A 14,860-nucleotide genomic window follows, 5' to 3' on the forward strand; every position below is an offset into this window, starting at 1 on the left:
AGCAAGGAGTGCGCAGAACGTCTATTCATTGATGTAGCGAACTTAACGTCTCGTTGCAATGTGAACGTCTGAGGGCCAATACGGGCCCGTCGCACTTTTGATGGAGAAGATCATGAGGGCAAATCTTAACTTTGGATTTGACAAAGTGATCATATTCTCTGCGGCTTTGGCGATGTCCCTTGGGAAGATTTAACCTCAATCTACCTCTTGTCAGCTCGTTCTCGAGAGAAAGACCACTCCAGCTCAGCTATCGATCCATCCTTCTGTTTAGCAAGTCCCTATCATCAGCTGTCAACTACTTCTAAGTTCAAGATTTCCACTTAACCGTCCAAAATCCCTACGAGCGTGGTCTATCGCACTAAATACAATGGCTCTTATACTCTCCAACATCATTGCCATTGTTGGCATTGTCCTCTCCTTTGTCACCGCCGTTATCGCCATTGCTATATCGTTGATGGCCTGGCTTCAACAGAGAGCCCAGAGGCGCCGGGGCAGTAAATAAATTCTTCTTCCAAGTTTGGGAATCTGTTAACCTATTAATTACTCAGTCTGGCGAACCATCACGGGACTGCTGTGGAACTAGCAGCATTTCTCCAGCGCTACCCTCCACACATCGTCCCGGCTCTACCTTACCCACCATGTCCGCTCTACGCTATCCCGCTAGCGAGTTTAAGCTAGCCCCCCCCTTGCCTAGAATAGCCGATGCTTTCTACAACATTAGGATGGGGTTCTTGGAGTCCATATGTTTGGGGGAGGTGTTCCATGGTTGATTTATTGGGATAGGCATACATAAGACAGGTTGAGAGCGCGCATAGGATAGACAATAGAGCATAAAGGGTCTCTTAAATAATAACACCGTTTTCTCTTGATCTAAGGCGGAGCGCGAAACGCAACGCTGGATTTATTGTTTCAAGTAAGGCGTATGAGGCTGTGCGTGTACAATGAGCCAATACGAAAACACCGCAGACTGAGTTAGCGCGACGAGAGCGAAACTCCTTCGCTATGCCAATTTACTAGGGCGAAGGTACCGAGAGGTGCCAGAGCCAAGGAACAAGATGGCGCGGATCAGTAAAGCCCCCAAGCCAGCGAGTGCTTCAGGGATGCAGGTAAGCGGAATACAGGTTGCCGAAGATGATACAGGGAAACCTGGTTATAAGGGTACTGGTTATAAGGGTACTGGTTATAAGGGTACTGGTTATAAGGGTAACCTCTTTATAAGGGTAGTAAATCGGGAACCAAATTTTTTTTCCTACCAAAATTAGTCTGGATATAAGGGTAACCCCTTTATAAGGGTAATTATTCTGGAACCGGCCGTACCCTTATAACCAGGTTTCCCTGTATTTGCGCCAGAACCACTGAGAGCCCCAGTGGCGCGGATGTGGTAGGAGAAATTGAGATTATCATACGAAAATTCAATAGAGAATCGATGCACTGATCCTTGGTCAGAGGCAGGCTCGGGCTGGCTTCGCGACCTGCTGCTGTACAATAGAGTTAATACTAGACTTAAAATTAGTCTCCGTCGGTTTTGACGCGATGGTTCTACAGACAAGCAAGTGGAGATAGAGGCCAGCCTTGGGTGTCCCTCTACCGTTACCGCTATTATCGTGCCCGCAGTTGTGCTCGCCATCGTGATACCCGCCGTTATTGTGTGCTTGTCATTATGCTTGCCATTGTGCCTTGTCATGTGTGTTAGGGTGTGTTGCCTCTATTGCCGTGCACGCAGCTGTGCTCGCCGTCGTTGCCATTGTCACCATCTAAGCTGTTTTAACGTCTTCGCCAGATCATCGTAATCGTCTTCGCCGGGTCATTGCAGTCTGGCGCGCTGACACCGTGCTCCTCTCGGCATCGATAGCTCCATTTATCCGGCACTCTGTCATAGATAAGGTCATCTTTAGAAGTCAGCGATCTATCCACCTCTGCAAGAGGAGCGGATTCTCCTTGGATGCCAGGACTGAAAATCGAAGAGGATCATCGATCTAGGCAGAGCGCAAATTGTATGAGAGAAAAGAAAAGCCTAAAGTGAAAAGTCGGAAGTTCGTCGCGACAGAAGCATCTGTCACCCGAAGGAGAAGACGGCCGATTTTGATGGCTGCGCATAGAGCCACGTATACCACTGCACAATATAATACTCATCACATCTAGCTTCGTCTTTGATAAGGCCTTCCATTTTCCTACCAAGTTGCAAAGAAATCACGTACTGACACATGCTCGTCTCTTTCTAGTTGCTATCAATAAGCATCACGTGGAGTGTAGCAATCATTGCCCCTACTGCAATCAAAGGGCGCAACAATGATTTCAACTCCAATTTTGGTCCGCCGCCGAAGCTACATACCCCACAAGATCCCGTTAGCACTTCTCCGAATCCAACTCTAGAATAGACCGACTTCAGGGGACTGCCACGGTTATCTCTGTGCCGCTCCCAGCATAACAAAGGCGGTCTCACTATCAACTGCTAAGACACATCATGTCGGCAAACACGAGAACGCGGATCAGCTGTTACTGGTTGCTGTCCAATGGGCCGACTCTAGAGCAGAGCCCTTCGGGCTACTAGGAAGGCCACTCTCGGATAGTCTCTAACACAATAAAGACCCCGCCAGCACCACTCAACCTTGATACAATGCTGCCTCCACAATCTCCAAGAATGTGGTGAGAGTTGACTGCATTATCATTGCGGAAAATTCCTCCTCCACAACATCTTTAGATCTGTTGCAGCAGACAACGAGACCTCTATTTGAAGCATAGCTGGCCGCCTTTCGCCACGAACGAAACGAGGAGCATTGACCTGAATCAGTCCACATGTCGCTCCGTGGCTTGCCTACTTGGACAACACTGCCCTGATGGTAGCCATCAGATAATAGAAGTCATTTCCTGGACCTCAAAAGTGCTCGAAGCAGAGAACCCAGAACTCTCTGGTCACTGCTCGATCTAAAGCAAGAACCTGTCCCTCGAGACGCAATGATCAGCCACCAATATTGTTCCATTCTGTCCCGCAATGATCCTAGAGGCGATTTCCTTGCATTGATTGCCCTTCAAGCCTCGGACAGATCTTGAAAGACTCTCTCATACTCTCTCACTATCTCTCTCTTAAGACGACGAGTCGCGGAGAACCAAACACAGATCTTATTTACCTCATTTCATCGGAATTGGTTCTGCTCAAACTCTCTGCTCCATATCTGCTGAAGCTGTTGCGTGTGAGGCCTCCACACCGAAGCACCAATTGAACAGCCGCTTCAAGCAAACAATGCACCATGTTGAAGGAATCCAACTCAAGGAGCGTAAGTACCCAGATAAGATTCATTTCTGTAGCCAAGTGTTGTTGATACCGGTCTACACTAATCAACCGGCAGATTTGCGAGCTGACATGCAGACCCCTCGACGTCGAGTCAAGTCGAAGCTTGATGCATGCGGCCGGACCACAGTGTAGTCATCTTGGTTCTGGCACCACACCACCTTCCTTTCTTCGTAATATCCTTGGATGCGAAAGGCGGCGTGCATCTGTAAGCTGCGGGTAGCTGACTGTGGCTGGCTGAGGAGTCCCGAACATTCTTCATGTGCTCCGGAAACACTGGCGAACGCCGACTTGACGTCAAAATAGACTCCATAACGAATTAAATCAAGTAATATTAGTGCCGAATCTTGGGGGTGAGACATCTCCCGGCTTGGTCAAGGTTTGGGACTGGGGTCGGTCATCTGATCTTTGAAGCCGAGATTCACGATAGTTGTGCATTGGCCTTCCAGACGTCTCGAATATTACATGAAGAAACCCCCCAACCTCCCACGTTTTCGGATGACAGCCCCGGCGAAACGGTTGTCATTCGGATTTGTCTTTCCAGCGGGCCAACTTTGGCCCCGCTTGTCCAGAGGAACCTCTGAGCTCGCTCGAGCTCTTCAAATCACACACTTGTGATGTATACTGTCTGTTGTCCCAATGGTGTTACTCTAGGGACTGGGCGATTCATGGTATATAAACTTTTCCGAGGCACCCCCCAACCTCACCGAGGGCTGCATTGAGCCGCCCCGGCGTGGAGGAAACGAGAGGTACTTCATGGTCCGAGATTATGGCGTCAAAAGTGTGCAGGTGATCGCATTGAAGTTGGCGAGGAGGTCCCGAAACAGCATCTGTGGCGTTGAAGACCCAGCCATGTTTCGGATTTATCTCCAGCTTGACCATATTCATGAGGCAATCCGGGAGTTTGATTTGCTGCCGTGTGAAGTGGCAGTTATCGATAGATTGCGTGGATGTGGAAGAATATCGAGGTTACGTCTCGCCGTGAAGGGGTAACGCTGAATAGGTGACATCGGATGATCGACGACAGCTTCGCAGATCCGGACTTTGAGCACGGAGTTGAACCATCTTCTCCCTACTCCGTAGAGGGACCTTGTCAGGAAAACGATGCAGGAGCGTGTGACCACTTGAATGCTCACTGAAGAACTGACTCGGGGGAGGACAAGATTACTCGTATCCCACACCATTCAGGACTCGGAGCCAAAGCCGAACTCTCATGCCCGCAAACCGGGACCCCCAAACTCGCCAAATGCAGAGGCTTATGCACGCGACAGTTGAAAATTGCCCTTGGCCTGCAAGTCCTCCACGGAGGCCGCCATTATTGGCGGGTGGAAGTGCCCTGGCAGCGGGATGGAGGCGCCATGGTCGGTGATCGAAAAGCTTCGGCCGGTTCGGCGAGGCGGTCAAGGAATTCTAACAAATCTCTGCACCGGATCGTGAAGTCAACTCTTTGGCGGACATTGGGCTCCTTGTGCTGGCCTCAGGGAAGTCGATTTCTGCAGAACATCTGGCAGCCTTGTGCTTTGAGTTTCTCTGGGGTCTCCCGTTGTTCAGCACGTCCCCCACCCTCTCCTTATCGACCCCGAGCTGCGTTTCTAGCGTCTGTCGATAAAGGATTCTTTCAACTCATCAGTACCTTACACCGTCAACTTTTCCTTCACAGCTTTCCAGAGAAAGAACAATCTGACCGCGGCCTATAGCCTCGCCCCCTGGAAGCAAGCTCCCTCCCAATACATTGGTTATCTCTTCGCGATCTCGTCAGGACAGCCACCGTCAGCCACCGTCACAGCCCTGCGGCTACCTGGTCTCTATTTACAGATACGGAGTACATAACACCAGCTGCCGTCAGCATAGCCACCAGGGCAAGAGCTACAAAACCACCGAAGCACAACTCAATTGCGATCGGTCTTTGGCATTGAGAGATGATGTCCTCACCTCTGCGAGCTCGTTCGTCGAACGAGGTTGATCCCCATAGTGCCGCTCACATCTACTATGGCCAGAATGCCATTCACAAATCCAACCACTTCCGAACCCGCACCTTCTCTACAGTGAGTACCAGCGCTTGCGCTCCATTGACCGTTACTGACAGGAAGTTGTCGCAGAATCAAGCCCCGACATTTGACAGAACAGGCATCAAGGCACCTGTCCGCCGAAGCAGCCATGGTAAGCCCGTAACCACACTCTCTGCCTGCAATATCGAGCGCTGATTGTTATCACACAGATGAGACGACTATGTTTGGGAGAACCTATCTTGTCGACGTCGAGCAGACTATAAAGAATTTGAATGAGCAGGAGGATACCGATGGGAACTTCCAAATTACTATCGAAGATAATGGTCCAAAGGTGAGCGAAGATCCCTAGCGCACTTGATTTGTTCACTCAGCTGATACCTCCTTCTCCAGGTCATTTCTCTCCCTACTGCCGGTTCGAATGGCTTCAATAGAAAGGAGGTCCGCGGAAATTACATGCTTTCGAATCTCTACCAGGAAATGTTTCTTGCAAAGAAGCACGGACAATCCCATATCTTTCTTGATCAGGAGAGACTGAACGAGAATCCCGTCAGCCGCCTGTCTCGTCTTATCAAGCACGATTTTTGGCGAAACCTGACTCGAGTCATTGATGGATCGGTGATTGAGATTGCAGGAAGAGATCCAAAGGACTGGACAGACGATCCTCGTCCTCGTATCTACGTTCCTCGAGGCACCCCTGAGCAATACGAATACTATACACAGGTTGCTAAGGATAGGCCTGAAATCCGCTTGGATGTTTGTTGGCTTCCGGAGGAGATTACGCCTGAGCATGTCAGAGATTTGAATGACAAGCCGGGTCTCTTGGCAGTCGCTATGGAGGAGACGGTCGATATCTTTGGCAAGAAGACGCTTAAAGGTATTCCTTTTGTCGTACCGGGCGGTCGTTTTAATGAGCTCTACGGATGGGATTCATATATGGAGTCACTTGGCCTTATTGCAAGCGAGCAACCATATCTGGCCAAATGCATGGTCCAAAACTTCGTTTTCTGCATCCAGCACTATGGCAAAATTCTCAACGCCACTAGAAGCTACTACCTTTGTCGATCGCAGCCCCCATTCCTCACAGATATGGCTCTTCGGGTCTATGAGAAGATCAGATCAGAGCCTGATGCAAAGCAGTTTCTGAAGACTGCTATCCTTGCAGCAATCAAGGAGTACCACACGGTTTGGATGGCCGAACCAAGATTGGATAAAGCCACTGGCCTATCTCGTTACCGGCCGCAGGGCCTTGGTGTTCCTCCGGAGACCGAATCTACTCATTTCACGCATATTCTTGAGCCATATGCGAAGAAGCATGGTTTGACTTTCGAGGAGTTTGTCAAGGCCTACAACTCCGGCACCGTAAAGGAGCCAGAACTTGACGAGTACTTCCTGCACGACCGGGCAGTCCGTGAATCTGGACATGATACGTCCTACAGACTGGAGAAGGTTGCTGCAAATTTGGCCACCATTGACCTGAACACCCTCCTCTACAAATATGAGAAGGATATCGCCCATACCATCCATTATTTCTTCAACAACAAGCTCCCTGTCCCGAAGGAATTCCTGGTTGATGGGATGAAGCCTGGCCACGTCGAGTCATCTTCTATCTGGGACCGTCGAGCAAAGCTTCGCAAAATTGCAATTGACAAGTACCTTTGGAATGAGAAGAAGGGAATGTACTTTGACTTCGATACTGTCAAGAAGGAGCAGTGTACTTACGAGAGCTGCACAGCCTTCTGGGCTCTGTGGTCAGGAGTTGCAAGCCCTGCACAAGCTGCGAAGCTCGTTGCTATTGGCCTTCCGATGTTCGAAGCTGCTGGTGGCTTGGTGTCAGGTACAGAGAAGTCTCGAGGTGTCGTTGGTCTCGAACGTCCTAATAGACAGTGGGACTACCCATACGGATGGGCACCACAGCAGATGCTTGCATGGACCGGCTTGGTTCGCTACGGTTATTCCGAAGAGGCCGAGAGACTGGCGTACAAGTGGCTGTTCATGATGACAAAAGCTTTCGTTGACTACAACGGTGTTGTGGTCGAGAAGTACGACGTCACCAGAACCGTTGACCCCCACCGCGTCGATGCCGAGTACGGAAACCAAGGCCTCGACTTCAAGGGTGTTGCTACTGAAGGGTAAGTTGATCTTTCCCCCCTTTCTGATGCATCTCGCTAACGATTACAGCTTCGGTTGGGTCAACGCCAGTTACGTCTACGGACTCCAACATGTCGACGCCCACTGCCAGCGCGCCCTCGGAACCCTCAGTACCTGGGAGCAGCTGTACAAGCAACGCGCCACCCTCTACGAGAAGGACGAGAAATAATCTGGCGCAGAGGACAAGGAGAAGAATCCGAGTAACAAACGAACGAGTTTTCTTACTCTGTTCTGACCGGATCTACGTTTCCTCCTTCATTCACGAGTTATGACACAATGTGCTACATCAGATACCCGATAGACTCTTCGGTTTTTTTTCTTGCCTTTGACATTGAGGTTTCCTACTGCTCGATTATGAGCATGCATGTCGAAGGCGTACTCGTTGCGTTTCGCATCATCTCATGGTGTTTCAACATCCTGGATTACCGTACGTGTGTATAATATACTGTACGAATAGCTTTTCATCTTGCTTTTCTTTGCTTTGCCTTTACTTGCGCGTTACTTGGTGGTTTACTGCAATTTTTGGGGAGTTAATGAGTGGTGGGTGTTTTTTTTTGGGGGGGGGGGGTTGATTACTTTCTTGCTTGATTTTTTAAAGTATAGATGATGGGGTATGGGGATGTTGCTTGCTGTGATTGCGGGAAGAGAAAAGCTTCGTGAGAATGAATAAAGCGGCAGGCCTGTACATAGGTCACCTACGTAATGGCGCATGTAAAACAAACTGTGCTGTTCAAAATGCTATGTGAAGATCCTAAATTTACTCATGTACCAGTCAAAGTTTTCGTCTCGCCAGGCTTGAAGATACGGAAAGGTCTAGACCCGGTTCCCTCGTAAATTCAAGAAGGGAAGCGTGCCGTTCCGAGAGTGGTGGGATGTTGCTGACCACAGCTGACTGCTCAGCCCCGCTGTAACTGCGGCTTCCGGCAAGGCTGGGTGGACAGCTGGAGCTCACATCAGCGCAGCACACTCAGCTGTCCAACGGTTTGAGAGGCGTATTAGGACAGCAGTGGGTTACATCGAGGCTAGCGTATCCTTGGTTACTTTGATGGTTGGAAAGGATACATCAGCCGTTGTAGAGGTTTGAAAGAATGAATAAATTATTAGTATCTATCGATCTAGCTACTCGAATAAATATTGGACAAATTGGTCGCTCACAAAGGGAAATGATGGGAAGGAATGTATCTCGCATTGTGCTCAAAGTTGGCCTTCCCCGTTGCATTCATCACAACGTTCACCAGGTTCATTCACTTGGAGGGGGAGGGGACACACAACACCACCTATACCTACATAAGTTGAGGCAAAAACTCTTCGAGGTTTAGTCCAGCCATAGCACACTCCAGCGCATTCATCGAAACTTCAATAGAGCTTTTCACCCCATGAGCATCAGAGCAACTCTGGTATCTCCCAAGACCATGATTGCACACATCATGTAAAGCATCAAAGACCTTCATTTCTCGGATCTGGGCTGCGAGGTCTTTGAATACTATGCCGTGGTATGGAGCGTAGAGCTTTGGGTAGATGCCAATAGCGGCAGAACCTTTGATCAGTGAGCCTAGCAGGAGGGAGTCGCAGGCGAGCTTGTTATTTTGGTCCCAGACAACGGGACAGAGGATGTCGGGGCCGGAATAGCGCGCGATGATGTCGTGGACGATGAGCATTGCACCCTCGATTGCGGCCGCGCGATGGGCTAGCATGACGGCTGGATTATAATTAGCATTTGACCAAGGCGAAAGGTTTTGATATTACATACCGAGAACTGGAGGTGGAATTGGTAGGCTCTCGTCGAAATCATCCTCCAATGTCTCATCGCAGCCTAATTCAATGACCCTTGACGCCTCTCTGAACTCCAGCGGCTTATGGAAGACCCATGTAATCAACAGCCAGCTGATGGCTTCCGGGCAATATGATAGTGGGAGACCTTCCCTTGCCAAATTATCGATCCAGGTATCAGAGAAGAGCTCAACCACCTCATGCATCTGGTAGTAGTTAACCAAAACCGAAAGTTTAGTCAACATGTCCAGCGATACACTTCTGGGAACCTTCCTCGTGAGGCCGTGTATAATATTTAGCAAGATCTCAAAAGCATCCGGGTCGTCGTCGCCCAATGCAATGTCCGTACTCCCTTCAATGCGAAGTCTTTGTCCCTCCTCGAAGTTTGGGCCGAGCATGCTTCGGAACGTGGGAGATGCGAGGATGAGATGTTTGGAAGACACTCGCATGTGTACGTCGGTGAGGATATCGACAGAGCTCGCAGAGTCATCGGAGTGGACGGAGACATCGTCGCGTTGGGCATTCTCATCTGGTTCTTGGACTGCAGGTGCTGGTTCTTCGTTGGGTGGAGGAGGAGGTGGTGGTGTTGAAAGGGGTGGTGCCTCTGCATCAGGCACATCAACGCTTGCAGGAGGAGTTTCGTCGAAGACTTCCTCCACCTGAGGTCTATCTTCTTCGCCAACACTTGAACATTCTGATTCTAACTCCGGCTCGTCTGGATGACGGACGAGCTTTAGAAGCACGTCGCCCTGGATGTCGAAAACGTGGATTTCGTCAGCGGTTCTGGGCCACGTCTCGGGCCAGGTGGGGTCTGGTATGTCTGCGGCCTGTACGCTGGACATGGCGTCTCATGAGCTCTTGACTTCGAAGTATTGCTGGACTGTATACATTTGCAGGGACGCGTTGAGAGGAGGTGTTGACATTGAAGAGCGTATTTGAACCCCGAAGAAAGTTCCATGAGTTAGTTCCTGGAGCTCATGACTTACCTTGGACGTCTCGTTGGCTCGATGACTCGATGCCACAGTATCACGAAAGAGTGCCATGTGTGTTGATGTGAGTTGGCACACGAGGCTGATGGAGCCCGAATATGGTTAGGCTGCGCTAGACCGCATGCAGACGGGCCCCGCTTCCAGGAGACCCAAGGATGCATGTCAGACTTGCCTCGGATACAATCTCCTTTCGCAAGTCAACTCTTTGGATGGAATATGAGTTATTTAGCCTGTCGACGTTTGATTTGTTGTTGAATACGACTGTCAATCAGTGAATCTGCTCTTCGAGTGAGCCGAAACCCCAAAAAACTCACAGAGCGTCGAGTGTGACGGGATGAACAAGGTATAGTCCGGAAAGAGATCCCATCAAGAAGTGTGTTAACTTCCTGAAAGGCCATTGAACCTGGAAAAGCCCCTTATTACTCTGAACAGGTTGTCCGAACCACCATCCCCAGTCAGACCCGCGGATTCCGCGTGCCTGTTGATCCGAAACCCAACTTCCGGATCTTCGACTCGATTAGAGGTTTTTCTCATATGATCTTTTGAAAATTTATTCGGTACTGTCTCAATTGAAATCTATCTCTATCTCAAGATGGAAGAGCCGAAACCTTTCAAAATCGCTGTTTCAGATGACCTCCTTTCATTCATCGACCAACGTGTCTCAACCGCCCGCATTCCTCCTGGCATCGATCTACCGGAGAAAGATGCCTGGTCATATGGTGTCCCACCAGCGACAATATCTCAATTGAAAGATTACTGGGTCAAGAAATACGACTGGAGAGCTGTCGAAGCACGCATCAATGGCCAGCTTAAGATGTTCACACTTCCCATCACCGAAGCTGGCGAGACGATGGCGATCCACTTCGTTCACCACAAGTCGGACCGTGAAGGAGCTCTCCCTTTGCTGTTTCAGCATGGATGGCCAGGCAACTTTCTTGAAGTCGAGAAGATTATCGATTCTCTGACCAATCCACAGGAACCTGGTCAGCAGGCTTTTCACGTGGTAGCTCCTTCACTACCAGGATTTGCTTTCTCTGAAGGACCGAAAGGAGGAGACTTCTGGTTAAAGAATATGGCGGCTGTCGATCATAAACTTATGCTGGCGCTGGGGTATGATAAATATGTTGCTCAAGGCGGCGACTGGGGTTCCATGATTTGCAGAATCCTGGGGATGGAGTATCCTGAACATGCTGTGGCTGTTCATGTCAACGCTTTGGCATCAGGTCCGCCAAGTTGGTGGAGATATCCATTCCATTTTATATACTTGATTATATGGGCCATTTGGCAAGGAAAGGGAAAAGAGAGCAATTTTGGAAGGATGATGTGGTGGCGAGAGGAAGAGGTAAGTAATTGGTGAAATGCATTCCAAGTTGAACAGTTACCGACTTTCTGTTTTTTAGTTAGGATATTTGGAAATCCAGGGCACAAAGCCCCTGACAATCTCTTATGCCCTGGGGGATTCACCAATAGGGATGCTTGCCTGGCTTCGAGATAAGGTCAAACATCTTGCCGATGACGACAGCATATTCGACGAAGAAGAACTCATTACTTGGACGATGGTATTTTCCCTGTTGTTTACTGAGGATAGTCGCTGATGGCTTACAGATGTACCTCATCAACGGGACCGCAGGCCATGCCAGAATCTACAAGAATGCAAAGGGAAAGGGATTGGATATGTTCTACAAAGATCTTTTGAACAGAAAAGTTCCCAGCAATGTTGATTTCGGAGCATCTGTTTTCCCCTATGGTCAGCTATCTGCTCCTCCTCCTCAACCTATGTCAGAAATCTGACAAGACATAGATGTGTTGAACATACCTCACTGGTGGGCATCATGCACCGTCTCAAAAAATATAGTTTTCTGGAGGGACCGTGATAGCGGAGGTCATTTCGCAGCGACAGAAAAGCCTGATGCTTTGGTAGAGGACATCAGAGACTTCGCCAAAGTGATCAGCCCGAGTAGGATGGCGTCGTTGGTCAAGAGCGGGAAATTGAAGAAATGATACAATATCTGAGTAACATCACGAATACGATGAATCGTTTCTCAAGAACTAGAGCGTTGTGCAACCTCTAGATTTCAAGCCAATTCGTTGTAGCTTGTACCCCACTAGAGTTCAGGCTGTTCGGCGAGCCCAACCACCCAAATGCTAATACGAACTCAGAAGGCCAGCAACGTGCCCAATTTATCCATGTCCACTAGAATATTTGCACGCAAATAAATGAGCCATATATTCCACAAGCGCAGGTCCGCTGATGAGCCATTTATCACTTCATGTAAGATAGTAGGACAATACTCACTTGCCTTCGGGCTAGAACACATCACCCAACCCCTCAAAAGTGGGTCCCAGCTGCACGACAACCCGCGTGTCGTCAACGTCCGCATCTCATCTTCTCCTCACCTCACTCACTCTCTCCGTTCACCATCGCTGCACCGCAGCTTCAATGGGCCGCTCTACCGCTTCCCCTCGTTTACTTTCTCTTCATCTTCGTCTCTTTTCATCGCTGCGCTCTCGTTCTTCCACCTCTTCTTCGTTAGGGCAAAATGGTCGTCTTTCTCGATCTGGACGATGAAGCCGTCGAGCCCCCAGATCAGCATCGGGATTGGCTGCGCGTGCAAAGGGGGAGTGCGGGCGTTTTACGGAGCTTGAATATCAATAAAGAAGGGGAGGACGTGGAGAGGGAGAATCCGAATAGGGAGAAGGCGTGCACGAAGGCGTTGGGGTGTTATCCGTATGTGTTGAAATGGCCACACTTCACCGATTGATGATTGCAGGATATTGAAGCTGATGTTTCTCGTGGCAGGGTTATAACCTCGATAGCCTCCCACATCGATCTCAACACCCTCGATGCACTGTCCCTCACCTGCCGCCAGATCCGTGCCAACCTGCTCCAATTCCGCAGTCAAATCATCACCTCGACACTTCATTGCGAAAACGAGGATGTCGAGCTCGAGCCCGAACATACCTTCAGATACCGTGCCAGGGCCGCAGACTGGTATTTCGTAGAATCAGGGAGAGAAGCGCCTGGATCAGGAACTGGAAAGGTTGGAGATTGTGCCAGGGACATGGTGGGTGGATGCAGGAGATGTGGAAGGGTTATTTGCAGAGTGAGTTCTGCCTTCAGTCTACACTTAAGATGAGTTTGCTAACGTTGATAGAATTGCACGATTAAACCCCCAGCACCAGTCCTCCTCACCCATCGCCACCGCCGCATCTGCAAAGCCTGCTCACGAGTCCCTCTCTCCTCTCTCGTCGCTCCCGCTCCCGTCACCCACGCACACGAGATCTCCTCTTCTCCACCGACAACACTCTCTGCCGAGACCCTCAAGCGTGAAGTTTGCAGCTGCCCGACACACGGCGTCTGGCTCTGCCAACCCTGTGGCCGCAGCCTTCGCAGCGCAGACACGGAATACGAGAGTATCTGGAAATGGCGAACCCGCTACCTACCCTCTCTTGGCGGTCTCGGCGTCGGCATCGGAGAAGGGAACCGTGGCGTGCCTTGCGGTCGAGGAGGAGAGTGCGTAGCAGCTCGAGAAGTCGAGCAAGAAATCGACTGCGATGCAGAAGACGCGCGGGAGATTGACAGCAATAGCCGTACCGCGAGTCCGCCTTCAAGTCCTGGGAGTAGTTCGACGCAGGTTGGAACTCCCGGGAGTGAGAGAAGTGGACAGATGGGGCCGGGATATGCGAGGCATGAGATTGAGGGTATTGGCGGCGTGGTCAAAAAGAAGTTGGTGCGGATGGTGAAGGTGGGCGCTTGTGTACCCGAGTGGGGGGATGAGAAGGAGATGGGGAAGTTCTTGGTGAGGGAGCAGGAGGGGAGGGCGAGAAGTTGGTGTGGATGGTGTTGGAGGGTTGTTCCGGGCTTGAAGGATGTAATTGAATGAGCGCGCCAGCGTGCGAGTCCACGAACTTGAGAGTCTGTCTGCGAGCATCGGAACTTGGAACATGGAAACATGGGAGCGGGGAGTGGGATGGAGCATGGAATTGGTTGCATTGGATTTGAAGCAACAAAACTGGTTGCGGATGGATGGTTTGAGCACATAAAACGAACCCTAGTTTCTGATGATTTTGCAGGCCACTGCATGGTGAGTTCAAATACGTTTAAAGTCGTGTCGTTAATTAGCAACGAGGCATGCTTTACGATCAATTCTATTCAATTCTATTCAATTCTATTCAATTCTATTCAATTCTATTCAATTCTATTCTGATTTCAACTGCTCGGTTTTGCTTGCTCACCAACAGTCGTGGTCACCCGCTGCAACAACCGAGCAGAGCCGGAATAGGGGGCATTAGCGAGAGCTCCTTCCCACCCCGCAAGTTGGACTTTGCCGGTCCGTCCATCATCTGCGCCGATCTCCAAGGTTCCGCTGTCGATTCCATTCAGAAGAGCATTCAAGCTGCCGTAGCAATAGCTAACTGTGAGACGGCCTTTGGGTACATAGCTTGGACACCTTTGTACATCTTATCTGGGTCGGCTTATGAGCTCTACACACTCCCCTTCGTCCCATCACCGAACAATACTTCCTACTCGCTCAACGACAGATCTCTAGGTCTCCGTCCCCTCGGCGATGGGCTTTCTCCAATCCCAGCAACATTTTATGCAGCTACATATCCCAACATGACAGACGAGAATCGGTTCGGCACAGAGAGGAATA

The 14,860-nt window shown here is 50.0% G+C and overlaps 6 protein-coding genes across 6 annotated transcripts; 3 read left to right on the forward strand and 3 right to left on the reverse strand.

The window, feature by feature from the left end:
- Nucleotides 1–842: 842 nt before the first annotated feature.
- On the reverse strand, nt 843–1,665 carry K444DRAFT_48734 (uncharacterized protein). The gene is made up of 2 exons (XM_024873141.1): nt 1,318–1,665; nt 843–1,249 (listed from the first exon to the last, which is right to left on the reverse strand). Exons 1-2 carry the CDS (start codon nt 1,625–1,627, stop codon nt 1,095–1,097), a joined length of 465 nt encoding a protein of 154 aa, XP_024734087.1. The 5' UTR covers nt 1,628–1,665; the 3' UTR covers nt 843–1,094.
- A 2,033-nt stretch (nt 1,666–3,698) lies between these two features.
- Nucleotides 3,699–4,268, reverse strand: K444DRAFT_615656 (uncharacterized protein). The gene has a single exon (XM_024880773.1). It carries the CDS (start codon nt 4,169–4,171, stop codon nt 3,956–3,958), a length of 216 nt encoding a protein of 71 aa, XP_024734088.1. The 5' UTR covers nt 4,172–4,268; the 3' UTR covers nt 3,699–3,955.
- An 829-nt stretch (nt 4,269–5,097) lies between these two features.
- On the forward strand, nt 5,098–7,786 carry K444DRAFT_48754 (glycoside hydrolase family 37 protein). Its single transcript, XM_024873144.1, has 5 exons — nt 5,098–5,334; nt 5,389–5,449; nt 5,508–5,629; nt 5,689–7,427; nt 7,477–7,786. The coding sequence occupies exons 1-5, from the start codon at nt 5,209–5,211 to the stop codon at nt 7,613–7,615; spliced, it is 2,187 nt and encodes a 728-aa protein (XP_024734089.1). The 5' UTR covers nt 5,098–5,208; the 3' UTR covers nt 7,616–7,786.
- A 738-nt stretch (nt 7,787–8,524) lies between these two features.
- On the reverse strand, nt 8,525–10,262 carry K444DRAFT_665605 (uncharacterized protein). The gene is made up of 2 exons (XM_024887087.1): nt 9,197–10,262; nt 8,525–9,145 (listed from the first exon to the last, which is right to left on the reverse strand). Exons 1-2 carry the CDS (start codon nt 10,056–10,058, stop codon nt 8,730–8,732), a joined length of 1,278 nt encoding a protein of 425 aa, XP_024734090.1. The 5' UTR covers nt 10,059–10,262; the 3' UTR covers nt 8,525–8,729.
- A 139-nt stretch (nt 10,263–10,401) lies between these two features.
- Nucleotides 10,402–12,416, forward strand: K444DRAFT_566128 (epoxide hydrolase domain-containing protein). Its single transcript, XM_024877120.1, has 5 exons — nt 10,402–10,548; nt 10,599–11,547; nt 11,606–11,764; nt 11,811–11,952; nt 12,007–12,416. Exons 2-5 carry the CDS (start codon nt 10,798–10,800, stop codon nt 12,204–12,206), a joined length of 1,251 nt encoding a protein of 416 aa, XP_024734091.1. The 5' UTR covers nt 10,402–10,548; nt 10,599–10,797; the 3' UTR covers nt 12,207–12,416.
- A 146-nt stretch (nt 12,417–12,562) lies between these two features.
- Nucleotides 12,563–14,380, forward strand: K444DRAFT_665607 (uncharacterized protein). Its single transcript, XM_024887088.1, has 3 exons — nt 12,563–12,933; nt 13,006–13,309; nt 13,361–14,380. Exons 1-3 carry the CDS (start codon nt 12,746–12,748, stop codon nt 14,087–14,089), a joined length of 1,221 nt encoding a protein of 406 aa, XP_024734092.1. The 5' UTR covers nt 12,563–12,745; the 3' UTR covers nt 14,090–14,380.
- The last annotated feature ends 480 nt before the right edge of the window (nt 14,381–14,860 follow it).

The sequence above is a fragment of the Hyaloscypha bicolor genome (assembly GCF_002865645.1).
Source record: "Hyaloscypha bicolor E unplaced genomic scaffold K444scaffold_117, whole genome shotgun sequence".
NCBI lineage: Eukaryota > Fungi > Ascomycota > Leotiomycetes > Helotiales > Hyaloscyphaceae > Hyaloscypha > Hyaloscypha bicolor.

Bases quoted from the DNA above. Each gene is read 5' to 3' on its own strand.
- K444DRAFT_48754 (XM_024873144.1), top strand. From the start codon at position 5,209: ATGATGTCCTCACCTCTGCGAGCTCGTTCGTCGAACGAGGTTGATCCC. The intron at 5,450-5,507 runs GTAAGCCCGTAA...GTTATCACACAG, and splicing joins TGTCCGCCGAAGCAGCCATG to ATGAGACGACTATGTTTGGG. The intron at 7,428-7,476 runs GTAAGTTGATCT...TAACGATTACAG, and splicing joins AAGGGTGTTGCTACTGAAGG to CTTCGGTTGGGTCAACGCCA.
- K444DRAFT_665605 (XM_024887087.1), bottom strand. From the start codon at position 10,058: ATGTCCAGCGTACAGGCCGCAGACATACCAGACCCCACCTGGCCCGAG. The intron at 9,146-9,196 runs GTATGTAATATC...ATTATAATCCAG, and splicing joins AATTCCACCTCCAGTTCTCG to CCGTCATGCTAGCCCATCGC.
- K444DRAFT_665607 (XM_024887088.1), top strand. From the start codon at position 12,746: ATGGTCGTCTTTCTCGATCTGGACGATGAAGCCGTCGAGCCCCCAGAT. The intron at 12,934-13,005 runs GTATGTGTTGAA...TTCTCGTGGCAG, and splicing joins AAGGCGTTGGGGTGTTATCC to GGTTATAACCTCGATAGCCT. The intron at 13,310-13,360 runs GTGAGTTCTGCC...TAACGTTGATAG, and splicing joins GTGGAAGGGTTATTTGCAGA to AATTGCACGATTAAACCCCC.
- K444DRAFT_48734 (XM_024873141.1), bottom strand. From the start codon at position 1,627: ATGGCGAGCACAACTGCGGGCACGATAATAGCGGTAACGGTAGAGGGA. The intron at 1,250-1,317 runs GTACGGCCGGTT...TAATTTTGGTAG, and splicing joins AGGGAAACCTGGTTATAAGG to GAAAAAAAATTTGGTTCCCG.
- K444DRAFT_566128 (XM_024877120.1), top strand. From the start codon at position 10,798: ATGGAAGAGCCGAAACCTTTCAAAATCGCTGTTTCAGATGACCTCCTT. The intron at 11,765-11,810 runs GTATTTTCCCTG...GATGGCTTACAG, and splicing joins AACTCATTACTTGGACGATG to ATGTACCTCATCAACGGGAC. The intron at 11,953-12,006 runs GTCAGCTATCTG...GACAAGACATAG, and splicing joins AGCATCTGTTTTCCCCTATG to ATGTGTTGAACATACCTCAC.
- K444DRAFT_615656 (XM_024880773.1), bottom strand. From the start codon at position 4,171: ATGGTCAAGCTGGAGATAAATCCGAAACATGGCTGGGTCTTCAACGCC.